The sequence below is a fragment of the Athene cunicularia genome (assembly GCF_003259725.1).
Source record: "Athene cunicularia isolate RWA chromosome 1 unlocalized genomic scaffold, athCun1 chr1_part1, whole genome shotgun sequence".
NCBI classification, from domain to species: domain Eukaryota; kingdom Metazoa; phylum Chordata; class Aves; order Strigiformes; family Strigidae; genus Athene; species Athene cunicularia.
In genome coordinates this window covers 55,907,067-55,934,781 of record NW_020799091.1, presented here as the reverse complement: position 1 = coordinate 55,934,781, position 27,715 = coordinate 55,907,067, and the positions used below count along the sequence as shown (strand labels likewise).

Here is a 27,715-nt window from a genome sequence, read left to right as displayed (position 1 = left end):
GTGCTTAGCAGTTGACCAAGGCAGGAAATGTATGGTTCTCCATTTGCCACCTTCTGTCAGAATTTACAGAAAACACTTTGGAAACTTGGAATACAAACATTTAAAGGGGTGTGGGAAGATGAGCTCATTTTTTTTGGCTGGAAAATGGTGCTTGTGGCCCAAATGAATAGTGTATTAAACAGCTTAGACAAATGAAGGAGCAAAACCTAAGTGACTTCTCAGATTCAACTGGCAAGATGCTAATGGAGCATGTCACGCTCTGCCTGAACTGCCCACACCTCTTCCTCCTTGTCATAAAATCTCTCAGGTCCAGGGAAACAAGAGCCAGCTTTAAGTCACTGAGATATGCTTCTCATGTTTCCTCCCAGAAAAAAAAGGATTAGGCACTCTTGGCCTTGCACCCAAAGCCTTGCTGAGGGGCAACCTGGATGAGTCCTGGTAGCCAGAATCAGGACCTGGATGCCTGAGTGCCGGACACAGCTCTCCTGGCATTTGCTAACAGGACAGGCTGATGTGCCCTGTTGCCTCTCCCACCACAGCAGCTTCCTGATCTTTTTCTTCCTCCTCCCTTACTGTGCAAGAGGGCAGAGCCACATGCCTGCCTGCCTTCATCCACCAAAGCTCATCCTTCCTCTCCTCAAATCACAGGGCCTCCAGTGGGGTATATTTTCACCTGCTCCCAGAAACACAGTCAGTCTTGTGAACAGAGGGCTCAGCACAGTCAGGGCAACCAAAGGGATTCATTCATAGGCTGCTTCACTGGCCTAGCAACAGCACAGGCAGGGCAGGAAACATTGCCCAGAGCATGGTATGACTGATCACTAGGATGCTGTGAAATAAAACCACTAGGATTCAGCTCAGTTTCATGGCCAGAAAGAAACTCTGGCTGTGAAAATGCAGTAACTTCCTATATTCTGCAGTTGGCTATTGGTGTCAGCATCAATTCACGTCTTGTTAAAAACTTTATCACTATGTACTAGACACTGAGATGTTCTGCTCTTTGGAAACGCAGTACTAAAGAGAAAAATGGGTGAATTGTGTAAAGAAACAAATCAGACCTGCCAGAATTTATAACTGGGTCAAAAGGATACCAGCTGTTAAGATGTTCAGAAGCAAACAGCCTGCCTCTGACAGCAGATTCAAACAGTTCAGAAGTCTTTGAGGAAGCCAGGAATGCTTTTAATAATGAGCACAACCTGAGCTTCTTTGAGCCAAATACTAAAAGTCTATAGATGTTTTAACAAATTAAAAGCTCAGAGCCACCTAACATTGTTACATGAGATCCTCCCCAGCCTTGCTCTCCTCACAGCTCTTTTGCAGAGCATCAGCTTCAACGTGATCCAAGTTCTAAGAGACCACGGAATGGCCTCCCATAAGAGCTTCCAACTCACAGCATGAAGGTTTGAAATAAATCTGAGACAAACACACCGCTGTCTAGGCAGAGCGAGCAGGCTGAACTGCACTTTAAGTTGATAAAACCCAGCATCTTACTAGGGGAACACAGATGACTGGTTGCAGTAGGCTCTTCCTCTCAGATAACACACCTGGGGGCTCCCAGTACTTGCAGAAGTCCACAACCTTTCACTCAACGGCCCTTTTTTCGTAGGACATGCCACCCTCTGATGAATGTAGAGCATGCTCATGTCTCAAGACAAGCATCCCACCTTCCTCCCCCTTCCACCTGCCGGGAAATTTAAAAGAGCTGACATAAAAGAGTCAGATTTAAATGAGTTGGCTTGAATCCTGCCCACACCTGCCTGCAGCAGTGCCACCGGCTCAGTCAGGCCTGTGAGGAGCTACACAACTGATGCAGAAGCTGGGCACTGCTCTGCACTGCAGTGGTGAACGCAGCTGAAGCCTTCTGGCTGAAAACAGCCCAGGGCCAAAGACACAGGTACAAACATGACAGTATGGACAATAAGCTAAGTGACCTTGATCATATGGCTAAAGCAGCTCCCTACCACATTGCCATCAGTTTCTTCTACATGCTGAGGGGCTGTTTATTCTTGTCACTCACTGTTTAATTAAATGTTAATCTCTATAGGATCGAGTTTATTGCTTGCAGCTTATCTCAGCATCTGTGGCATTATATAAAAACACCAACACCTCCAAAATAACACCTGCCAGCAAATCCACCTCCCTTCCTAAGGCACGTATTCAGATCTTCCAGAACTTTAAAAACAAACACCGTCTACGACAGTGGCATTATGTTAGGCAAACCCATGCTGTCAGTTGTGAACTGGATGCAGATCATGGGCAGGAACGCGACTGCTTTTCTGTCAAGTGAATCAGAGCAGCCAACAGAGAATTCCCACTGGCTTTATGCTAACTGCGAAAGGACATGCAATAGCTGAGCTGACAAAGTCAGAATGAGGTGCCAGCTGGGACAAAGTTACCTCAGCAGAATATTTTTGAACTAATTTGGATTGCAAAGTAACTTCATAGCAGATCAGCACTTTACTATATCATAGGGTAAATGCAGTTTAAATATGCTATTAGGAACCTTAAATTGAGGTTTACTGCTTTGTGAAACTGTAGCCTTAGGACACAAAGCAAAGTTAGAAAACAAATGGCTTACTCAGCTCTGAAAGAAGCTCTGAAAAGGAGAAACAAAATAAAACCATGGAAAGTCTAAAAGCCTAAATATTTTTCTTTTAACATACCTCCCCCCTATTTACCACAATGCCACCTTTCCACAGTGGACTGTTATAGCAGCATCATCCATTTTTTTAAAAACATCACACCTGAATAGGAGGTTGGCATCCAACTGAAATGCCACCAAAAGGATATAGGGGGAATCTCTATTTCAACACACGCCCCAGGAATCAGAACCCAGCAAGCTCCCTAGATTAGACCAGTCTGATAGAGAGCAGAACTTGACCCTTCACTAACTGTATACAATTTCCTTTCCTCACCATGCACCCTTAACCCCAACTACTGTTAATCCAACACCATGGTTGGAGAAACAATCACTATTTTATAACATCTGAAAGAGCCTTCCTGGAGTACATGCAATAAATGCTCCTTACTGAAAAGCAATTAACACCAGTAAGAATCCTGACTGGATTAAAGCAGTAGCAGCCCAACGAAAAAAGGGAGATATAGGCAGAGTTGCTGTGCAGCACATGCCTTAGGAGTAACCTTATGTCAAGCATCAACCACGAAGTCCTGGGTGAGGATGTCAGCTCTAAAGAGGCAGTATTACACTCCCCTCTTTCCAGAAAATACCCGTTAATTCTGGAACTGTGCAGGGTGGGTTGTGCTCACATTCAGTGACCTTGCTCATCACATCACAAGAGCTGAACTCACACACTCTAAGACTGAGTTTTGTTTTTGTTTTGATTAATTAAACAGGCATTAAACTGATTAGCACTCATCAGGTCTGCCTGCTCTGCTTTCACATGATTTTCCATTGTCATGTTTCTTTCTAACAGAGACGAAAAAGCTGAGCTCCCAGCACCAAAGATAAACTACCAAAAAATGCTCACACAGACCAAGACAATCTAGTTAAGACAGGTCTAAATCAGAGTGAAGGCTTCTGTGTGCTGCCTCTGCTCAGATATCAGTTGTGAAATGACCTAAGAGTCCTGCCAGGGAAAAGTTACTCACTTCATAGCTATTTCACAAAAATGCCATGTTTTACTGTCACTATTATGCTAAGGATAGATAATTTTTAACCCAAGTATTGTCTTCCAACACCCTGTCAATTTGTAGAGTATGCTGTAGACCCTGAGAGTGTCAAAGCTGCAGTGCTGCAGAATAGGAAGCTGTTCTCTGAAATCCCCCAGACTACACCTATTTGACAGAAATAGGACTTGGTCCTTTGCTCCTCCCTCTTTATTACTGATAAGCCTTACTTGCAACATGTTTTTCAGAAAAGCTGCCATACATAAACACTGACGTTTGGCAAGAGAAAGGTCCATCCAGAATTAGGATCTCATTTGCATATGTCTGTACCTGACTGAGATATCCAAACAACAGTTTGTCACGTAAACACGGATAAAGCATGATTCAATATATCCAGTCTGTTAAAAACCAACATCTGTGACTTTCACAGATGAATCACTGCAGTAAATCACAAAGAGTTAGCAAAAAGGGAATGCAGATGCTAAACTGCATGAAATAACACAGTTAAATAACAAACAATACTCTTACCACAGAGCAAGTCTCTGCTCAATTTCCTTGAGAAAACCAGTGTGAAATTTGTGCAAAGGTTCGAAGTTGGAGAAAATGAGATTTCTCAGTGTTTCGGGCATGCAATCCTCTTTACTCACTGCACTCTGAAACCACTACAAAATAAAAAGAAGCAAAATTATCGGTGGGTGGAATGCAGCAGGAATGATCATTTGCTGTCTTTATACACCTAACCCAGTAAGGACCTTATTTAGCTGGCACTAGGAATACAACTCAGGCTACTGTTGACACTCCTACATACTGAACTGGTGCTCTTATCAGCAGTCAAGCCCTGCACAGTTAAAAAAATGCTCCCTTCCCCTTTGCCATCACTGATCAAATCTTGAAAATTCTTTTCAAGCCCAAACTGGCTGGTCAATACAAACTGAATTTGCAAATGCTGTAGGTGCAAGGGAAAGAGTATTGCAACACTTGCAAATGTTTCAGTAAAACAAAAAATAGGCTCTGCATTTTCTTTTGCTGAGTTCTGTCTGAAATCCTTTTGACAGGAGTCAGTGCAGTAAGCACTCAAGCCCACGTTGCTGTGTGCAGATGGAGAACATCATGCACTTTGTAAAGGGAACAAGTAGAAGGACAGCACTTTGCATTTCCGAGACAAGACACTAGTATAACAAAAGAGAACGCTCATGCCAAACACTGTTAAGACTGCAACAGGTTCCTGCTCAATTTTGCTCCATATTCTCTTTATTTCACCCTAATAGACCTATGGGTTACGTAAAGCCATAGGACTAGGGGACTTGCCGAGGTGGCACAGACTATTATCTTCAACATGATAATAGTACTCGCTCCTTGCTGCCCTGAAGGGTTCCAGCTATCTGTGGTTGATTGCCAGCAATGCCTGGAAGGATGTTGGGGCCACAGAAGGCTGTTACAACAGTCTTAATTGACACTGCATCAGCTGGAGCTGACCCAGACCTGAGACAAAGACAGATCCCTCCCAAGGCACCTTCTCCCTTGCTTTATCTCTGCACTGAGAACAGCTAAGGTTGAAGAACTGCACCCCTACCAAGTCTCAAAATTCATGCATGACACTTGTTCCTTCTACCTTTTCCAATAATGCTGGCTACTTGTTCACTGTCAGTGGCCTCCTGGGCCAGTCACCTGTGGAGCACAGCTGATGGGCCTGGCCTGATGATTAGCTTAGAGCCTCTTGGTGGCACAGCAAATTCAAATTTGCCTACAAGAATAAAGGCCAAGGTGGGAAATGGGGTTTAGCTCTGAAGAGCTAAATCTTTCTGTTTCTGCGGCTTGGGTGAAATAGAAGGTGAAAACAGCATATCTGCTGTCGAGACTGCAGCAATGACCACCACGCCACAGAACCTGGCCTCTTCCCTCATTGGCCCGGCTTCCCAGAAAGCCAGGGTAAGTAGGCAGTGGAGCCACAGCTACCTTGCTGCCTGTAACAACCATGCTGCTCCAGCCTACATTGGCTATGTCTAAGCTGGCATCAGATCAACTGCATCTGCCATGTGGGCTCCTGGAACAGACAAGAAGCTGGGGAGAAGGTGTCTCTCCCTGGTTCCCAGCTGGCACCAACAGATTCTTCTCTACAGCACATCCTCCTTACCACAACACTCAATGCAGAAGGTGGCAACGCACCTCAGCAGTTTCACACACTGGGCGATTAAACAGCTGGGAGGTCTGGAGCTGGCAGCCCTGATGAAATACCATGAGGGATTTTGGATCCAGTGCCCTTTTACAGACAACTGTTATTTAAGGCCAAATCTTGTGCACGTTACTTTTGGAAGTTAAACAAAACTGTTGGTGTGTGTGCACAAAGAAGACTTGTATTTGTCTTGGTGATTTTAACAGTCACAATTTGATCAGATGCTACAGATTAACGACTCATCTAACAGACAGTTTTACTTACTGAAAAATCAAACAATTCAAATAGGTACTCCACAATATTTCATGTTAAATGGAGGGTGTTTGATCCAGGTGAAAACATTATTATGTCCCCCTAGGGAGCTACTTCAGTTTTAGGAGAAGTCATTGAAAAACCACAGGCTTTTTTAATAATTGCAACCACAAAGTATGGGAGCAAGAAAAAAATAACTGAACCGTGTCCCAAGTTCCTCAATCTGATACAGTTTTTGTAGTGCACGTTACTAACCACAGTAAAATCTCTACTTTCTGCTTTTTGAGTTATTTCCTCCCTAGAACTCCCAGAGAATACGTACAGTGGAGAATATAAAAGTAGCATGGAACAGCTAAGATGTTAAATAGCGTAGATAGAATACTTCTGCTGACTAGAGCTTCACATGTTTCATGAGTAATGCTTACGTAAACATACCGATGTGATGACTTCAAGGTCCTTCAAGTATGTTCGTTCTGTGGTCGCTACTTCTTTAGCAATGAAGTAAGCTTTCTCAGTTGGGAATCTCTGCAAATTGCAAACACATTAGGTTTTCATCTGCTTTCCATAGGAAAAAAATGCAGGCAACAATCACCAAGAGTTACAGACTCGTGACCCTTGACTGTTCCTAAGCCCTGAAAGGCCTGAAAACAATCCTTCCTTGCAAACACAAGAGAACAAGCACTTTCTGTGGGTTCTTGAGAGACTTTTTTTTCTGCCAAGGTGATTTCTACAGCTTTGGGGTGATGATGTTCCTTTCAGCTTATTTCTCACATCTGAAGCAGGACACATTCTGAAGTTCACAAAGAAATCCCTTGTAGGCTAGATAACCATTTGAATCAAATTAGACAAATGTCAGATTTGGCAAAATGACAAAAATTTGTCTGATTATTTTAAGTTCCATCATCAGCATTAAGAATCCACACTAAAAATACTCTCCAAAAAAAAAAAAAAAAAAAAAATTGCTGGACAACCTAACAGAGGGAGACGTTAAGGTATGCTTCAGGCTTCAAATTTCAGGAAAAAAGCCCCCAAATCCTCATGTGTTATCCAAGGGGCAAAAGTGGTTTTGACCTCTGAATTCTGAAGAACTAAAGGATCCCAATTAATCTTGCTCTGTGTTGCTCACGAAGCAAAAAGGAAGAGCAAAACATCCAGAGAGCTTTTGCTTCTATATTCCCTCCCTGAAGATCAATGATGCAGAGGATGCAATAGGATGGGATGCAAGGGGAGACTGTATGGGCATTTCCTAGTCAGTATACAACCCCATAGGAACCATCATCAGCTGGTATATGCAGGAGTCACCAGCTGCTGTAACTTGGACTGACACAGAGAATCTTGAGTCTACTGATTCTTGGCTTTTCTTCTCAAATTTCTGTCACATATCTTCTAACTATGCACAGTGGGAAAAGAGGTCTTCCTTACACATGCTCCCACTTTCCAGCAAAGGCATCTGAGTTCCTACCTTCTTCCTTCTGAGATGCTCTAATTAGGCTCAAGAGAAAAAGCAGGCAACAGAACGACAAGAGCAACTCCCTCTCACCCTGCAGCACAGGAGGGACGAGCCAGAGGCACCCAGAACACCCTGGCTCTGACAGAATCACTTCTATCTTCAAAGAACAGTTTTGGATGTGATGCTCCCTTATGGTTTTGCTGCAATTATGGGGCTGAGCCAAACACTCCCAGCTGAACGCTGCAGACTGGCTCAAAGAGAACATTTTCTACTCCTACAACCAAATGCTCTCAGTGGTGCTCCCAGCAGAGACAGACTGGAAAGTTTGGGTTGCACACTCCTGCACAGTCCCAATGCTGTTCCTTTTCCTTCTGTCACCTGGAAATTTTCCCTTTGATAATACATTGGAGCCTGATGGTTTTGTTACACCAAACTACCAATCTCCATGCCTTAAAAACAAGCTAGATTTAACAGAAGACCCTGTCAAAACAAGCTCTTAAGTTGTAACCAATGGCACTGGCCCAGATTTATCCCATATTAACCTTAGGACACAGAGGTATCTATCTTCTCTCTGCTGCTTAAAGAGCAGCTGGGGTCCCTAACTCCTTCATCTCTGTTCAGGAGAACAAATATAGGGCACTGAGCCCTTGTCTACAGCAGTTCTGAACTGCTCCAAGCTGTGTTTGGCCTCAGGAGCATAAGGATGTTCTTGGACACACAGTGACTGAGCACAGCAGATACCAAGTGACCAAACTTAAAGCTATCTATGTGGATCTCTAATGAGGAAGTTGCAGGGGCTCTAGATATTAGTCACTTCGACAAACAGCACTAGTTGCAACACAACATGAAGAAAGCCAAGGCCAACTGCCGCTGCCTTACCTTTCTTTTGACCTCCTCCTCCTCCTCAGTCCTGATGCATGATGGGTCATTCAGCAAAGGGCTGATCAAGGGAGATGACTGCTTAGCATCAGGGCTCAAGTTTGGAGATAAAGACATATTTGCCACCGATGGTCCTCCTTGGGAATTGATGGAAAGCTCTGAAAGGTGAGGGCTGCCAGTCAGAGAACCTGCTAAAAAAAAAAAAAATGGTAAAAATCAGTTAGGACAGGCTCTCTCTAGAAAGTACCTGAAAGAGTTAGAACCTTGAGTTGCAGCATGTGAAATTACACTACAAGAGACAGCCATCAGGGTTCTCAAACTAGTCCAAATGGACTTGAAGCCAGAGGAACTGCATCCACTTGCATTAACCAAGGGACTGGAGTGTTCTTTTAGCTGATGAAACTGGCTGAAATTAGTGTATCTGTAGGGAACAGATCAAGGCATGCATGACTGAGCTGCAATATTTACTGCTAAATATCAAATTAATACCAAATTTTTCACCATTGTAATCCACTATATGAAAGAGAATAAATACAATAAGGAAGTCACCCTAGGAGTGCCACTCTTTCTAACAAAGTAGAACTTCAAAGACTCAAATCAGTACTTCATAGGGAGCTATGGGACACAAGTTAGAACCAATTTATCTAGTGGAAGTCTAGAGAAAAAGAAACTATGACTTTCTACAACAGTGTTGCTGCTAAGACCAGTCAGATCTAACACAAAGGGAGAAAACTACTAGTTCCCCAATTTCTAAACACAACACAAGTATGTATATTATACCTTGTAGGTCTTTCCATGCTCCTCTGATTGTTTGGGATGGAAATGCTAGCATTACATTTACATAAGAAAAGCAATACTTTTAATGCACAAAGCACGACAACTTTAGATTATCACAGATATAGTCCCATTTAATTTTGGATTAAAAATATTAAAGAATTAGACAATTAATTACACTTCCATGGATTAATATATGCTACATTAAATATTACTGATAGCATTTTGTCTTCCGGGAGGCAGCCAGACTACTGACTGCATGAAGGAAAGAATTTGCCAAAATGTACAGTGTTCTCCCAGTTATCCCCTCTATCAAACCCCTGAAAATCTAAACCTGTTTTAGAAGATGGATCTTGTCATGGAAGAACATTTACAGTTTGTACCGTTTGGGCATCATACATTAAAATCCAACCAAAAAAATGTGACAAGTTCTTGATTATCACAGCTAATGCGCTGTCTAGGATTAAATGTAAAACACATACATTGCCATACATATTTAAGGTAAAATACATTTCACTATTGTGTTTATGTCCTCCCTAGATTATGATAGGTAAGTGTTCCTGTTGCTACAACAAGCTGAGATACTCCTGTAAACGGAGGCACCAATAAATGTAATTAGGCTAGTGGTAAAACCTATTTGTTTTCTGGAAGAACTCAATATTTATTGCTAGAACATGAATGTTTTCCAATTCCAAACCAGTTCATGTTTATATGTCATTCCTTTGAAAAGAGAAGGAAAAAAACAATACAGTTATCAGTTTACGTAATCATGACAGTTATGTAGCCTATTATAAATCAAATTCAAAGCAGTATTTGTCTGAAATAGAGGTCTGTATTATTACAGCTAGCAAGAAAGGATTTACCAACAGTTTCACACTAAATCAATGTTAAGTGAAATTTGAGAAAATGCCACAGCTTGTTACACAAATGTCAATTTTATTGACACTAGCACACAACTGTATACATTGTTTTCAAAAGAAATGGAATTCATCATTGAGAAATAGTGAAACAGGTTAATAGCAAGGTTGTAAGGTTAAAAGTACTTAACTCTACGTTACAAAAGACATAAGAAAAGTGATATCACCTCGAAAGTGGAAACAAAGAAATTCTGGCACTATGCCTGTCATATGACAGCGAATAAATGATTTGCACCTCTGTGAGAAGTTCACAGGCATTATATTCTAGAAGTTAAATAGCACCTATCCTGTGATAGATAGATATATTGACATATCTACCTACCTATTTATAATCCTACATCTAACTTGTGATGTACTGGAATTCTTATCAGCACAACTCAAGTATTTCAAACTATAAAATATCAAATGAACAAAGAGTTAAAAGACTTCCTAACCTACACCTGGAAGACACAACTTGGGAAAAATATTCTGGAAAGTGTCACAAAAAACCATGCCTGGCAGCTCACAGCATTGAGTATACAGCCCACTGATTAAAGACTTGCACATCAATACATCACTGACATTCTCAAGTTGAAATGCTGCATCCTCCTTTATGATATCAATGTGGACATGAGCAGTGACCAAATCCAACCACCACTACCTACAAGTCAAGGGATCTGTTAGACCCCATCTGCTTATATGCTGAATAAGTAGGAAATAAAACTAGGTATAAGAAAGTGGCTATATTACAGAAGGGCCTTAAAATGCGGTTACATTAGCATATTCTGGGGCCTAATTATAACCAACAGAGTGATAAAAATCAACACATTAGATGTTTTTTCTGGTAAAGGTGGGAAACAAACTCATTCTGCTGTGAGAAAGTCAGTAAGTCATGAAGAAATGAAAATGGAAGGTCTTCTCTCCTCCGTTGTCAATCAATCAGGACATGTGTCATGCTGATGGGTCATGGCAATGCTGCAAAGTGACTTTCTCTTTTTCACTGAGGTGAGGAACAAATAACGTGAAACACTAAGGAAAGACCATTTGGTTCATACATCTGACCTCCTGCCACAGAAGAGTATATTCACACAGGCTCTACTCATCAACTACAAACTGCGGAATATAAACAGAAGCAGAAGGGAGAGGACCAATCTTATTTACAGGGTACTGAAATTTCTCACATTTTACCCTACAGGAGTCATTGACTGACAGGCAATTATTAGCATGTCAGTTGCCAGATATCAAGTGGTACTGCACAATACATCAGACACCTAAAAGGTTTGCAGCTGGTAACATGGAATTGTCTTTGCTCATACTTCAAGTGATTTTTATTTGGATTCTGACCTGGGCCATCTTTCAAATATAATGGAGCCAACTATATACACACGAACCGAGACAAGTACAAAAGAATGTTTATCAAAGGATTGCTTAAGTACATACTAAGATTATATCTTTGGTGGAGTGGGTAGGAATTAAGCATGCACTTCAATTATTTTCTGAGCTTGGTTTTAAGGAGAGAAACAAACACTGGTTGATGACAGTGGCAAATAATGAGAATACACTTTACCACGGTATGCCACGTTAGCCCATCAGTGCCAAAATACTTGGAGTGGTTCTTAGTTCCACTGAGCCAGTTTACTCTCCAGACATTGGGGAAAGGTGCTGCAGTAGGGAAGGTGACAGAAAAAGTAAACCTTGATTGAAATCTAATTTGAAAAAAATCTACAAAATGACAATGACATTTTACATGGTCACAGGACATTAAACTATGGGTTATCATCCTAGCTTTACATGTGTTTCAAACCACTCCCCATCAACATACAAGTTCGAAGTGCTAAGTAAAACAAGCCCAATGGCTAAAATCAAATACTTAATAGCTATACCTCTGTCAAAACACACATCACAGATGCTTGCTGCAATTTGGTGGTGGGAATGCAGGGGAGTGCTGGCATGAGGTGAGTGCCCAGCCTGAGAGGGGCAAGCTGGGCTCTGTACTTGGCTGGTGAGCTGTGATCCATCCTACCAGCAGTATCTGCTTTGCTCCAGGCTCCCGCCATGCGCATATGTTAACCCACAGGGACTGGGGCTGAGGTTGGCACCTACAGAGCCTTGGGCTGGCTGAGCTTCACCACTTTAAAACGCAGCTAGTACCAGGAATAAACATTTAAACCAGTACTTTTCAACTGATGAAGTCTCTCCCAGAGGTCAATTCAAATCATAGACAAGCTGAACTGCCTGCTGCCTCCTTCTTTGCTGACTACATAAACAGCATAAGATAATCTGAAATCCTTGGATAGAGACTTTAACTTAACATGGGAGGGCTCCCCTTTTTGTGAGGAAGACAAATGGGACTCAATGTATCCTGAAGATACTCCTCCTCTATTCCTTTTCTCCTGAAACTGTTGAATAACACACTCAGGCTATTTAGTGCACTGCATATGCTTCAAAAGAAGCAGTTCCCATCCCTACACACTGTGTGTTAACAGCGAGGAAGAGTACAGCAGTGTTAAGATGCTCCTGGGTATGTTCCTCCTCTGTGGAGTACCAAGAAGTGAAAATGACTCAATTATGGAAACAGAGGAAACATCAACCATTACTAAGGACAATGAAATTCTGCTGGAAATTCATGTACAGCTACAGTGCTCACTAACTCAACTGTTAAGGGTTATATTGCTCTCAAGGTTTATAGGTTTATTATTAGAGATCAAAATGTGTTAAGAGCCAGAAAAAGCACCTTTCTCAATACCTGAAATGTTGCAGGGCTTATTCTCTCTTAGGTAAGCTGCACAGCCTGCTCTGCAGTCAGGGGAAGCTTGTGACATCCAGATGACTGTTACACTGCTTTCAGGATAGATGAGTGTTCTCTAAACTCCAACCTGGTAGATGAAACCCAAGCTGTTGCCCCTTTGTCCTTGGCATTACTGAGCATACCACTTATGAAGGCTCTTCAATAAGAAAGTATCTGGCAGAGGTGCTGCTGCTGTGGCCACACAGTTAGGTCTTGCTTTATCTTCCACAGTCACAACAGTTGCACACCTCTAACTTCTATCTAACAGTTTTGGTCAGAGAAAGATGCATAGTACAAAATGACATAGGGGACAGATAGCACCAGATGAGGTGCCAGGAGTTTCCATATGCACTTCACTAATGACTGAAGTACCTTAGGCTGGAGAAGAGTTTAATAAGAGTGTCCATCCCCTCTCTCCCCAGCTGTGAACCAGGCACAGCTGTACTGCTGAACTAACAGAGTTATGAGATGAGGATTCTGCTCTGCTCTGCCTCAATGCAAGAACAAAATCCCACCGACTTTCACAAAAGCTTAAGGGGGATCCATTCATCAAGCTGCACTTCTCCTCCCCATTAAACAAAACAAGCTGGAGTGCTGGATTCAGCTAGTTAGAATTAAAGATCTTGAAAAGTAGTTATACATCAGCCATAAATTTATGTACAAACATCCCTAAACACAGTACCAAAGAATCTGAGGAGGAACAAGAAGAAGAAACAACTCAGGAAGAGATCCCATGTCACACAGAAGGAGTGGCAGTGAGTGGCAGGGATTTGGGAGAATGGTGCACCTCCTCAATGAACCAATTTCCTCACATTTAGGACAAAGCATCAGCCAGCAAATGGACAGAACAATTAAACCAGTGACAGTTTTACAGCAAAATACCAGTTAGAATGAGTAAAAGCCTTCAGTACAGGTAAAACTAAAAATAATAGAAAAAAAATTAATTCCATGCATACACAGTTAAATGGCTTGACATGCTTATAGTCTCATCAAGCTTGGTGTTGGTTTAGTAGCCAGCAACCTCTCCAGGTGGTAAAGGTCCATGCTTTATTGGTATACTGCAGTATTAGACAGCAGTGAATGTGAAATCAGACAGTAACTGCTGTTGGCTTACATTAGGGCATACTCACATCTGAACAAAGAGCAAACATTACAGCCTGGGAAGAATACAAGGTCACTGGGCATCAGTCCTCTGTCTAGCCTTGATCTTTCCAGACAGGAATAGAGCAACCTACAGGGGGATTCCCAGCTGTACTCAGCGTTAGGGTTGGTTTGCTTTTATTTGTTTGTCTTTAAATCAGCAAGACACAGTGCTACAACAGAATTGAAAATGTTCAGCCCCCATGTAGGCTTATACCGCAGATACTGTCCATTTCAACATGACATCTCCCCAAGACTGCAGTGATCCTGCTTACGAGCTATGGCAGACGGGCTTGATCATCATTGGGTGCAGCCTTCATTAGGAAATGAAGGGCAATACAATCGTGCTCAATGGAGCCCAAATGCCCTGGAAAACAGACCTTCTTCCCCCCTCCCTCCATTCTTCTGCTCCTCAACATGGTATGGTTTCTCAACTTGAGACTTACAACCTGGATGGGTTTTTTCCAATTCTGAGGAGTGCTCTATGAGACAGGATCACTGTAATAAGAGGAATTAGGTACTCCCAATACAAATAGGTATTTCTGCAATAAAAGGACATTGAGACAGTGCTCCAAACAATGCAAGGAACAGAAGATACACCATGCTTTGAGAATAGACAGAACATTGAAAAGGCTTTTTCTCCCAGAGAGGTACATGCTGACAAAACAGTGCATACAATGAAACAAAAAAATGTTTCTCTTTAAACGGTATTAAACAAATGACAAAAATGAGAATGAAGTCCCCAGTATTTTCAATTTAAAAAAATAATTTTGACTATTCAGATTTATTTAAAAAATCTATGCATGTGCACACACAATCAGGAAAGGGCTGGATAAGTGAAACACTGCCAGGCTCATGAACTTCTGTTAGTGGGTCCAGGTGAGTTTTTTAGCAGGAAAGGGAGAAAATACGGATTCAGCTAATCAAAGACTTCTAAGTGCCTCATGTGAAAGTAACAGGCATGAGCTCTAACATTCACTGAACTAAACAGAGAGACCTACCTCTGATTTTGCTGTAAACCATCAAAGGCAAAAACCTGTTTTCTTCTCAAAACAGGATTTGCAGCATTTCAAAGCAAGCATCTAATCTAATTTTAACAAGCTTGAAAGCTGTTGAATCATAAAGCATTAATTTTCCTTAAACCTTCCATGTTCATTCAGTGACAGCTGTGTCATTACTGGCTTTCGAGATAATTTTTGTCAGCAGAAACTGTGAAATTTATGGTTCTCAGGGGCCAAAACTTCACAAAAAAAAAAAAAAATCAGTAAAAATTATACCTTAAAACTCTAATCATTCTAGAGTAAACTAAGTATCATCATTACAAATTTATGCTCCTAAGGTCTTTACCCCGTTTACTGTAATAACACCACCATTACTTACACTCATACTTGTGAAAAACGTGCCTGTGAATATGCAGCTCAGCCAGACACACAGGATTTCCAGATCTCATAACATTTCAAAGAAAGTGCTCACTGCTTTTAATAACAAACAACATGAACCAAGCTTATTCTACATGCTCTTTATACACCACAGAATTAGAATAGAAGATAAAATACTCTAAGAACTGCTACATGTCACCCAAACTAGGCTTTTTATTCATTTGATGCCTTTGATTTTTAAGCAGAAGTTCTGTATTTTAAAATATCAATGGCACCACGCAGCCTAACCATAGGGAGGAATGTAGAAGATGTCTTTGCTCATGGTCCACCTGTTACACAAGAATTATTTCCCTTATAAATAAGTAAATAAGATATGTGCCCTTGTCTAGGCATATTTCAGCAACTATAGAAATTACTGAAACAGAGGGAGAGATTTTATTAAATATCCTTTCTTTCTAGCATGGGAAAAAATTTCTCCTAATGTAGCTTAACCAAAACCAGTCTGCTGCTACCCACATTTGAGAAAAGTTACACATCCGTCTAATTTTTGGGACCTCCTGATGTTAACACTGTGCATCAGCCACAATCATCATCAAGCAGGAGACACCAACAAGCAAGTGGGTTTCTGACAAAAGCACTGTTCTCCTACCACTTGTGTCTGACAGCAGCTAACAAAAGAAAGGCATATGTATTAAAATTGTTCCAGAAGATTCAAATTCCCTCATATATTTAGGGTCTTTCTTACTTGGTATGGAGGAGGGGATTGATCCCCTAAATGAAGAGGAAAGAGATGTGCTAAAATCTACAGAAAATTGCCTTAAGAAACTATACCATTCCGAGAGAGAAGCGTTACTGGAAGACTGAAAGGGACTTTGGCTTCCTTCACTTTATACATGCCTGAGCAGAGAACCTCTTTCCTTCACACTCGCTGTCCCTTCCAGCCAGTAACAATCATGATGCTGAATGAGGTGGTTCTCCAGTGGTCCACATCCATGTGCACAAAGGTAAGTGACACCCAACTCCTTCACACACATGTGGAAGTCAGGAAAAACTTGGACTGTTAATTTGCTTTTCATCATTAGAAGTTAAATTGCAGCAATTAAAATTTCATTCTAAAGTCACCTCTGACAGCAGTCTAATTCCTTGTTATAACAAACGACACTAGTTAAACAGACATGGTATTTGACAGAATTTATAGGTCAGACATCCTGACTTCTGTTGAAGAACTGTGCCAGAAATAGCCACAATTCATGGTAATTGCAAATAAATTATACTGGTGAGATCTCAATCAATTTTTCAATATTCAAAACCAGATCTGCTTCATCAGTTCAACTGATCATCACAATTCTCGCTGTCTAAATACCCTAAGAAACTACTGGGGCTTTAAACTCTCAGGAAAAAGGGTGGAAAGCATGCTATGCCAAAGGAAACTGTAAATAAATAAGGCTAGACATTTTTAGTGTGCTTAAGATATTTCCTATTCTTCTCTTTTTTCTTGTCTTCCCAACCCTGGAGCCCCCCAGAAGAAAATTCTAGTTCATTACAGAGACGCTGCATGTGCGTGTGCTTATCATGGGACAGAAGACGACAGAATTTGAAACATCTCTGCTTCTTAGTGAAGAAAAAGGAGGAGCTATAAACAGGTTTTATATATGTCTAACCCATTTTCCATTTGACTTTCTCTGGCCACCACCAAGTAATTACATGTACAGATAGAGAGGCCAGACAGGAACTTTTGGCATGAATACTACTGCTTCAGAATGAATACAGCTGCTTCAACTAATAACAGCTGCTTCACAAACATCTGTGCAAACAGAAACCAGCCCTACAAATAATCAAGGGGTAAAATACAAGTCCTGAAGCACTCTAATAATACTGGCCCTATTTAGTGAACTAATTCACAAACCATTGTTTTTTCACCCTTTGCTCGTTTCTAATTATTATGCTTGTCATTGCCAATGCCACTCTGTCAAGAAAATTCTGTCTAATTTTGGATGCCCTTTAACCTTGAAGCTAGCTGGTAGATAGATCTAATTTTTCAAATTAACATGCAACTCTCATTATGCTCATCTGTCTACTTTATAACTGATCTCAGCTCCATATAGCTCACATAATGTACATGCAAATACAGCAGAACTTTCAGTCACATTTTTTCAGTTGACATTTTTCAGCTACAGAAATTTCTCTTCCAGTTTTTCTTTGATATAATCTGTATATAGCATGCACTACAATGGTTAATGCGATGGTACCTTTCAGGCATCCTATGAGCTATGAGTGACTTCAGACAATGGCAGCACTAGATGGAAATCATCTTCAGACAACACCCCTCTCTGTCATGCACAAGGAGTATGTTGGATAGGGGATATGGTCTTAAACCGAAAATAGTGCAGTCTAAGCTATTCAGATATCAATTATTCAAATCTCTATACCTGCAATATCCTACACAGGTCCTGGCTGCTACATCAACTTGCCACTATCCACTCTTCTTCCTTCATCTAGCCAAACTTATTCTCAAATTTTATATCCTAGGTCACTAAGGAAAACTAAATTCCAGGAAAGACTGATATGAAAAAAACCTCCAGAAGATCCCAGCGCACATCACAAGTTTGAGCTGCTGCTGAGCTGGAGAAAACATAAACTTGTCTGATGTGACTCTTCTGCTGTCATTGTAGCAGATGACGGAATGTGGTCAAGTAGTTGGAATAGCAAAGAAAGAATCAGAGTGCCTTTTATCCATAGACTAATATCCATAGACTAACAACATCTGCACATATTTTGGGACAAATGCCTAAACTGCTTTTGCCACTAGTCTCCACATTCATCCAACTATGTGGACAGAGTTGGTTCAGCACAGTGAGAAGCTGTCTGGACAGCCCAACTAGAGACTCCCTCCACATCCTCTGGGAAGAGAGGAGATAGGTGGCTCAGAACTACTCATTCAGAGTAGACATAGCTGCTCCATCTTGCTGGGATTAGGCTCCATCGTTTGTAGCAACTGCCTAAGGATATCTGGGCATTTACTGAGTATGGGATTTAAAATCTAACTATTGAGAATAAAAATTTAGAATGGTGAATCAAAAGTACCATCATCCACACTCCAAAATCTACTGGAATTGGTGGGAGAATCAAATCTTTTACTTAGTCTATAACTACCTCTGTTAAGACTTGACAGGTATGCTTAGACCACTGCTGTTGACCAGTGTATGCAGATTAATCAACAATTGCAACGACTAACTTGGAACTGACAGGCTCTTCTTCCCATGTGTGCTTTGTGAACCAGAACAAGAATTCCCTCATCTCATCTGCAGTCTTGCCCCAAAGGTTTCTGTTCCTTCTTGTAAGGCCTTTCTGTATTTATCCCACAGAAACAAACTCCCAGATGAATTCTAAGGGACCTGTTCCTATGTGAAAACATCAGGTTTTTCTCACTTATCATTCTTGGCAAACACTCATATGAACCACATGTCTGGTGAAGGAATTTGGCCCACAGACTGTTTTCAATTAAATGCTTGTCTACCGATATTAAACGGAACTTCAGTGGCATAAGAATGCTGCAAAAATGATTCATCCTAAATGAAATTATTTCCTATGCACTTTACAAACTTTATTTCTTCAAACTGGAAGAATTCCACATGTGTTAAAATGGCAACCACTTAAACATTTAAAATTGAAAAAATGCCAGATGACACAATAGTTGGAGAAAAATCCTCATATTTCATTTTTGAGGATAATAGTCAAAAGGGAAAAGAAAAGATGTTGAAATACATTATTAGCAACGAGGCTAAGTCCAGCTACCAGCACATCAGTTTTCATAAAATTATAAATCCATTATCTTTGTAGGCATATGAGAGAAGGAATCAGGCCTGAAAACATTATCTGAAAGAATGCAAAATAGTAAACACCACTTATAAAATCCAAACAATAGGAAATCTATTCACTTAGGTAGCAGAAACAACTGCAAATCCTTTTGCTGAAAATCCATTACTTGAACTCTAATTTTACTGGCTAACAAAGCAATTAATTAATCTGTCCAGATTGCTATTACTTTACTGTATAATATTACTACTGGTACTTTTGCTGCACAGGCAGCAAAAAAATGAACAGAACACTCATGCACCCACTCCCCATGCTCACGCGGGCTTCAGCTACTTATATTTCATCTTAAATATTGAGAAGTTCAAGGCAATTATTTTACAGCTATTCTAAATCCAAAACACAAACCACCTTCTTTTAGAATAATATACAAGCAAGCTTTCCCCTAATTATCTATCTTGCTTTCTAGATTCATGCTTAAACTACAAGAACAAACAAGAGCATTCCCTGTCTCCAAATGCCACTGTCTAAAGAGATGCTTTAAATCATTCCTGTTCAGAAAGGAGGTATCTAATCTTTAAGAAAACCAACACACTAAAGGAGATGAAAGTTAAACCTTATATTTACACAAAGATATATTTTACTGCAAAAAAGTAAAGTACATAACAAGACGTGCCTAACTACTGTAAGTATCTTTTTAAATATCCTTCACTCAGATTAAACTCTGTTAAAGTGTGCATAGACCAAGGCATTAGAAAAATTAAAAAGATTTCTTATCTTATTATTTTTGTAAAAACAATTTTGAAAATTTTATAATGTCTAGATTTACAAAGTCCTGTAACTTGTTCATCGGTACTTATGTGGGTAGATTAATCACTGCTGCATACATATACTTCAAAATACAGATCACTGCAGGTGATCTGCAGTCCAGTCAGTGCTGTTGTTCATCACTTAAAATTCTCAGATTTAGTTCCCTTCCCCCACAATAAAAATATATAAGAGTTAAAATTAAGGCCAGTGTTAAAGACCATGTCTTGTTTCCCACTCTAATAACTGCAGGAGACTTTTCATCTGGATTTTCGTAATTAAGAGAAACTAGAATCAGATTTTATTAGGATACAGCCTTAATTCTCAAAACTTTTAGCCTGTGAAAAGGAAGTTTACAAAGAATTAGTCTCTTTGTCATTCTGCACATGTGCCAAAATCTTACTATTCTATGTACAGTATAGAAGACAATCAGCCTGGACCACAGCTAGTCCCATCACTCACTTTGTCAGGGGATGAAAAATTTATGAGGTGGCACTATTGAAAAAATAGTCTATGACAGACTAATTGGATCCTGTACAGATAAAGACTTTTTATGATCAAAGCAAAAAATAAAATTAAACAGCCACCACACCTCCAAACCCCCCACCAAAAATCACCCACAACGGAACTTTGATGTCTCCATAGTAATTCCACTGAAAGAATAAGGGGAGAAAATCTTTATACCACACTGATAAAGGATAGAAAGAATTGCCTTGAAAGTCAAATTCATACCACTCTTCACTAGAGCTGTTTCAATCTAAGTTTTTTTTCCACTTGAATTATATCTTTCATCTGGTTCTCTCTCTCGCCCAAGGAAGAGTTTGGATTTTCAAAATCTCCATCACCAAATCAGCCTGTTGAACCCACTGAAGAAAAAGCCAATACTGTCATTGTTCCTGTACACGTGCCTAATTTCTATCCTCAGTTCATCAGTTAAGATTATAAAATGAGTTATGAAGATGAGTAGACCAAACACATTCTTGCTATGAAATGATTTTCCAGCATATTTCAAGATTTCAGCAAGTCTTGGTCTTGAATATCAAGCTGCCTGCATTTGGCCGTAAGTTTAAATTTTTTTCCCCTAACTCTGTTGAGGCACTCATAAGTTGCTCTCCTTATATGGGAGAGAAAAAAAAATGTAATAGACATATAAAAGAGCACAACGTACCTACTTAATTTCATTTTTGTTTGTTTTGTCAAAATAACTAGTCAAGTGTCAAAGAAGCTACGATATATACCTAAAATATGACTTCATACAAAGAATAAGTGAGTGTATAAAGTCTTACAAAGGTATCTAATTCAATAGTAATTTTCCTCTCCTCCTGCCTTTCAGAGGAGATGCATTACTGTTAAGCTTCACTGAGAATTAGTATTGTATTTCTAGCATCCTTTCCCTCTGGCTGGTCAGTGCAAGGATAGCATTTGAAACAGCCCATGCGCTGAAATGATTACCAGCCACTCTTCATGAGCCCCAGAAGATAACAACCATTCTAATGAGCAATCACAGTATCCACTGGTCTCATATGTCCCGGTCCCTAGCAGCTGAAAACCTGCACACCATCTTCATCACTGAGGCCAACAGACACATCCTCCTCTACCTCCTCCTCAAGCTGAAGGCTTCCAAAGGAGTACTTATTTCTAGGCATGGGAGAGGAACTCAGCACAATGGGATTTCCAAACACCAGGGGGTGAGTGAAGGGGTTAATGATTTCTGAGTCAGAATCGCTAGATTCTGTCCCACTGCTGGTAGAGCCCTCCATCATCTGAATTGCAGCCATGTGATCCATCACGCCACTGGCATGCAGTGACTGTATGACTGGGCTCTGCTTTGGCTGTGCCCCAGCTGGCATACCATTGGCCATCATTTTGCCTTCTGGAGAAGACATCTTAGCCACTCCGCCTCCTTTACAATATATCTCTGATCTATACTCCTGCCCAGGGGTTGAGGATATCTGGCTTAGGATAAATGGATCTGTAACTGATTTATTGCAGAGATTTGGGATTTTCTGTGCACGAGGCCGCTGAGAACCTGGAGAGTATCTGCAATACCCATGACAGCTACTGGCATGGCTGTCCTCCTCCCCAGTCCTCGCCCTGCAGTCATGCCCATTTTCTGAGACATAACCCTGAGAGCCAGTTCTACTCAGGCTCCTGTTAGGACTTGACCCTTTGCTACTGGGAGGCAAAGGAGTGGCCAGTGGACTACGGCTCCCTGGCCCTCTAAACATTTCATCAACCAGTGAGCTGTGCCTTGGCATCCTGGGGCTTTCCCCAGTGTAGAAGGAGAGATCACCTGGGTTATCATCAAGGTACTCTTCAGAGAGATACTGAGAAGACTTTAGAGAGGCTGAGGAATCCCTATATCTAGTTCTATTGCGATTTTCATCTCTGTAGTGAATACAGGCACCACTGGTCAAATCACCCTCATAATTGTCATTTGTTTGGGAATATGACCGGGTTATTTGTCCTCTGAGGAGATCATACTCGCTATCTACATCACTGCAGTCAATGAAAGGAATGGAGGTGCTGCTGCCATGAGCAGCCCTGGAAGCTGGACCTGTGCTTGGTTGCTGTGATTGAGGTCTGTTCTGCTGCATCCTGTCCTTAGCAGCCTCCTCTTCTTCCTCCACTGTTGACACCACTGCTCCATCCACCTTTCTGCCTTCCTTTGGGCTTTTCTTCAAGGAAGGGCTCTTGTGCTGTCCAGTGTCTTCTGTTGAAGCTTTCAGTTCCTTTCCTTGCCGGGAGCTCTGCACTGCTGCAGCATCACTGTCGTCTCCGCAGGCAAAGCTAGAGCTCTGGAAAGATAAAAGAGGGGGAGACAAAGGGGGAGGGAGGGGTGGGAGGGGAGAGGTTTGGGAGGGAAGGGAGCCAGAGGGGAAAGGCTACGTGTAATTATGCACCAGAACTTTGCACTGCATCTGCAGCAATGTAAGAGTCTCTTGAAAGTAGAAGAGGTAACCTCAGCTTCAAAATGAATTAGAATTAAAAAAGAGGTCTCTGATCTTGAAGAACAGAAAAATACATAAGCTAAGCAAGGGAAGAGAAGGCATACAGAATGTGCTGATATGTGAAAAGGGGTATTTGAGGTGTTTCCATGCCCTAAAGCAGCCATCAACTCTCTGAGAACATCAACCTCTTCACACTACTCTGAGAAGCTGGAGGAAAAGATAAACACGTAAGACAAATTCTACACAGCCTACTTATAGACACTAAAAAAGCCATGTGTGGGCTTTTAAGCACCCCACATTTAACCCCTGGAGCATACCTGCCATGGGCTGGCTTTTCTGTACACATAAATATGTTGAATCTGCCCATTAGCCATGCTCCATCTACCTGAGCTTGTCTTAGCAATATTAAAATGCTAAAAGATATTTGAAATGGCCTGCATTTATAACAGAATTCTCTGAAGTTCTTAGATTTTCAGAAATGAGAGAGCTTGTGAATATCAAAAGGAAGCAATGCAAGGAAGGTGAAGGTTTAAATACATTAACCTAGTAGCTTGCTCCTGCCATCTAAGCTTCACCTAACATAAGGTTATGGGATTAAAGATTCACTTCCACAAACACAGATGAGTAGTGAGAAACGCTGACAGGTGGAGGAACCCCAATAACTTAGTCAGGAAAATGGAGCTCCCCGGCCTGCCTCCTCTGAGGCCTGTCCCAGGAGAGGCACCAGGCCCTCGTCTGGGTGTTTCCAGGATGCCAGCAACAGGGGAGACCAGAACATGTGCACATTGGTTGTGTGGGTAGGTCAGTGTGTAATTGTCTGCAAACAGACAATTAAACTGGACTAGGTGATGAGTGGGATAAGAGAGCTGGGAGCCAAGTTCTGCAGCAGCCATAAGTCAGGCCAGACACCGGAAAGGCCATGGGGCCTGGGGTCAATTACTGGCAATGTCCTAAGTCTGTACCAGCTATTGGAGAGACACTTTTGCATGTGTATGAGGTAACTGGAAATCAGAGGATTCAAGTGTCCATTACTGGATAGCCTGAGTGTCTAAGATGAATTACTGGAAGAACCGTGTGTGTGTGTGTGTGTGTGTGTGTGCGCGCGCGCGTGTACTTGAGCACCTGTGTCTGTAGAGCTGAGTACCAGCAATTGGAGTGGGGTTGTGAGCCCTGGGGGCTTGTACATCCAGGTTCCAGCCACTGGGAGACCTGGGGATCCAGGGGCCTGCTACTCGAGTGTCTAATACCAGTTGCCTGAGTGTCTAATACTAGTTGCAGGAGAGAACCACATCGTATATATGTATACGTATTTTCCATGAATGAACTGATCAGCCACAGTGGAACAGGGTGAGGCCATTAGCACTGTTTGTGCTTGTGGGAGTGCTGTTTTCTGTTTGTGCTTACCTGTGTGGCTGGCTATATGTATATGTGTATATATATTGTATATATGCATTTTTGCAGGGCCTATAGTGAATACATGCTCAGCCTTACTACTAGCTGGACCTGTGAATATGCAACTGCTGCAACCTTGCCACTACTGGGTTGCTGATTTTCAAACTCCTAATGCATAACAGCTATTAACATAAAAAAAACCACCATTAGGTATCTACCAGAGATAATGGCTTAAAGTTGAGAGCTGTAATTTTTCTGAGGAAATAATTCTTCTCCTCCCTGTTTAATACAACAAAACACCTTTTCATGGACAACCAAGACGCCCTAGTAAAAGAAAAGAATGCAATAACCAGCTACAACCTAGGACCCCAGCAGTAACACTATGGACTGCAATTTTTCAGATGGTCATTAGTACAACTCAGACAGCTCACTATTTATATTTGTCTGGCTGTCTGGAAGCAATGCTGTTCCACAGCAGAAATGACTCTGTTCCACTTGCAGAACCTAAAACTTATGACACCCATGGCTCCTAGAGTTTCAAAACAGCAATCAGTGCAGGGTAATCTAACAAGAAATGTTTAAAAGGCATGACCCAGGGTTTCAACAACATCACTGACTTGTTTTGGCACCTCTGTATGCTGTTCTGAAGGCTGTGCACTCAGACTCCTGATGGAATGAATCTTGCTGTGTTTCCTGGAGATAAAAGGAAAATAACAGTAAGAAGCCATTTTGGTTTTTTCTACAAACATGAATCCAGAGACATGCCTCCTTTAAAATCAAACCTTTGAATAGAAGCTTTTATAAAAGTTTGCTCCAAAGCAGATTAACATTCCTCCTTTCTGTAAAATTTAAACACTCTATGTGTTGCAAACATACCATTGTAAGAAAAGGGAGAGGGACTGAAGCAAAAATGGTCTATCACCAGAACATGAGTCATAAGCAATGAATGTCACAGTCTTTGTAGCATTTTGGCCACTACTTTCAACTCACCATGAGCAAGATGAGTTCAGACAGAACTGGCTCTAGCAAGTTGGAAGCTTTCCCTGGAGACCTATACCTATTCCTGTTACTTTCAGCTTTAATCTGTGGTGAACATCACTGTCCACATACATAAACACATCCTACCAAAGAGGGTGCAAATCAATATGGGAGGAAGTTACCTGTGATGGTAGGACATTCATTGCTGAAAAACAGATTGAACACTATTGATTTTAAGCAAACTACAGGTTATGCTAACTTCTGCCAAACATTCAGGACCAGGGGGATATTATACAAGCGATAAACTATCAAACCAACAAAGAAGGAATTTTTTACTTGGACTGGTGCCGAGATCTTAGAATATAACTAACTGGAAATCATTACTTTTCTTTGATTAAAACATATTGGCATAGTTCATTTATTTTCTCTCACCTCTCAAACTGCACTTTTTTGTGTCCTCCTTCTTTAACATAGTCAAGAACTTGCTTCTGAGTCCGACCACTGGAAGAAAACCACAGTTAATATATTTAATACAATATACCACCTGGTCATCATAAACATGTATGTAACCTGCATATGAAGTCACAGCAACCAGAAAAGTATTTGTCCCTATCAGCAGAAGCTCACATAAGATCATAAGGAAGGTAACCTTGTTAGATACACACAGATTTTTATCACTTTGCATGTTACTTGCTTCTTTTTTTGCTATGGATCTACTTTTTGTGGCCATTTCAGAACTGCTTTAATTCAGCTGGGAAGTCACCACAAAAGAAAGTGAAGCAGAGGTAAAGTTCTCCTCTCATGAACAAAAAATATTCTTGAATCCTTCTGAGTCAAATACCTGCCTTACCTGGTATCAGTAAACCCTGGAACCAAGATGAAAACTGCTGAAATCTATTTCATGACTCAGTTGCTACTATTAAACACATAGCTAATCATATATACATTTTCTGCAGAGATTTAAGCTAGAAATTGCCTTCTCCTCTTCTGCTACAGGTCATGAAAAAGTAGTGAGAAATCCCAGCACTTCCTATTGTGCAAAGTTATAAACTCCAAAGGGAACTGAGAGCAGTAAAGGAAACCCACACCTCAAAAATGCTCACAGAGAACTAAATTCTTCCCATTCATTACAGGCTTTCAACTAACTGAATTACCACAAGGCCTGGAAAAAGTTACTGAATGTATGTAGCACAGACCACAGTGAGTAGAGGATACAGCCAAAGCCTACTCTTCAAACCAGGAGGTACTTTGAATGCCCCTACAGTCTTCTACTTACTCAGGCAGAAACTTAACAAACGATAGCTTGTTTACTCTAAGACACGTCCTTCCATCTTAATTGATTTACTTTGCAGGCAGGAAACAAAGTGGAAAGACAGTTAGAATGGCCATATCTACTATCTTCTTGTGCAAGGCAACTGGAGTGTACAGTTTATCTCAGCAAAGAGGGTTTCTGGGCTGTTCAACTTGTATCAGCTTTTCAAACAAAATAAACTGTAACAATAAAAGGATCTTCCCCCTGGCATACACAATACAATATCTACAGTGAGACTTCTGGCAGTGTAAGAAAAAAACCCAATAACCCAACTATTAAAAACTTTTCTATAGGTCTAACAATATTGCAGGTAGACTTGGTCTTAGCATAAGTGGTCATCTCACATAAACCCTTTGCAAACATAGAGGTCTCAGTATAAAGACAAGCCATTGCTTTTAACTGCACAGAGATGGATTTACCACAGGAACATGCAATGCAAATACAAATCTACTCTGATACATAGGAAAGATTCCATCCTAGAAGCAGAGCATCAAAGAGTGTCAAAAAAGTTGCTAGCTAGTGTTGCTTAGGACACAGGTGGATTTTGTTATGTGAAGCCAGTTGGAACCTATACACTTTATAGCTGACTTCCAGAAAGCTACTCTGCAACAGCTACTACAAAATTGAAGCAGGCTTTTTCCCTACAGTGTTCTCTGCACTGTTCTGGCTGAGAAGATGCCATGGAAAATGTCAGCAAACTACAATGTAAAAAGGGGAGCTGAAAATAATAGGTTTAATCCTAGATCATTATGGATGCAATTTTGAAATGAGGACATAACAAAGGTGGAAAGAACAATGCAGGTCTTACCTGAACCTAAATGATGAACCTCTAGAAAAAAGAACAGGTTTAGGCTTTGGTTTAGGTTCCTCAAAAAGCCTGAAAAAGGCATGATGCTCCACACAGATCTTCCAGAAAGACTTGCAAAAATCTCGACTGGCCATAAGGAATTCCAGGGTGTCCTGGAACGAACTCTGAAAATTGAGATAGCATTTGCAACGTAAGCAAGCAAGCAACATACATTACGGAGATGCACTGTCAAAACAGGCACCATGCTACAAAAAACTCCCTCTTTTTCCCAACTTATTGGCTTTCAGTCCTAACAG

The 27,715-nt window shown here is 41.0% G+C and overlaps 1 protein-coding gene across 6 annotated transcripts in view; it reads right to left on the bottom strand.

The window, feature by feature from the left end:
* FARP1 (FERM, ARH/RhoGEF and pleckstrin domain protein 1) overlaps window positions 1-27,715 on the bottom strand; it is a 175,613-nt gene that overhangs the window by 22,762 nt on the left and 125,136 nt on the right. For 4 of the 6 annotated variants that reach the window (XM_026858571.1, XM_026858557.1, XM_026858564.1 and 1 more), the window contains exons 10-16: window positions 27,420-27,583; window positions 25,732-25,800; window positions 24,939-25,014; window positions 22,536-22,776; window positions 8,382-8,572; window positions 6,488-6,577; window positions 4,156-4,289 (exon numbers count right to left, since the gene is read on the bottom strand). In XM_026858571.1, the coding sequence (XP_026714372.1) occupies window positions 4,156-4,289; window positions 6,488-6,577; window positions 8,382-8,572; window positions 22,536-22,776; window positions 24,939-25,014; window positions 25,732-25,800; window positions 27,420-27,583 (965 nt within the window). The remainder of the gene's footprint in view (window positions 1-4,155; window positions 4,290-6,487; window positions 6,578-8,381; window positions 8,573-22,535; window positions 22,777-24,938; window positions 25,015-25,731; window positions 25,801-27,419; window positions 27,584-27,715) is intronic. The other 2 variants (XM_026858549.1, XM_026858541.1) reach the window with 2 other exon arrangements.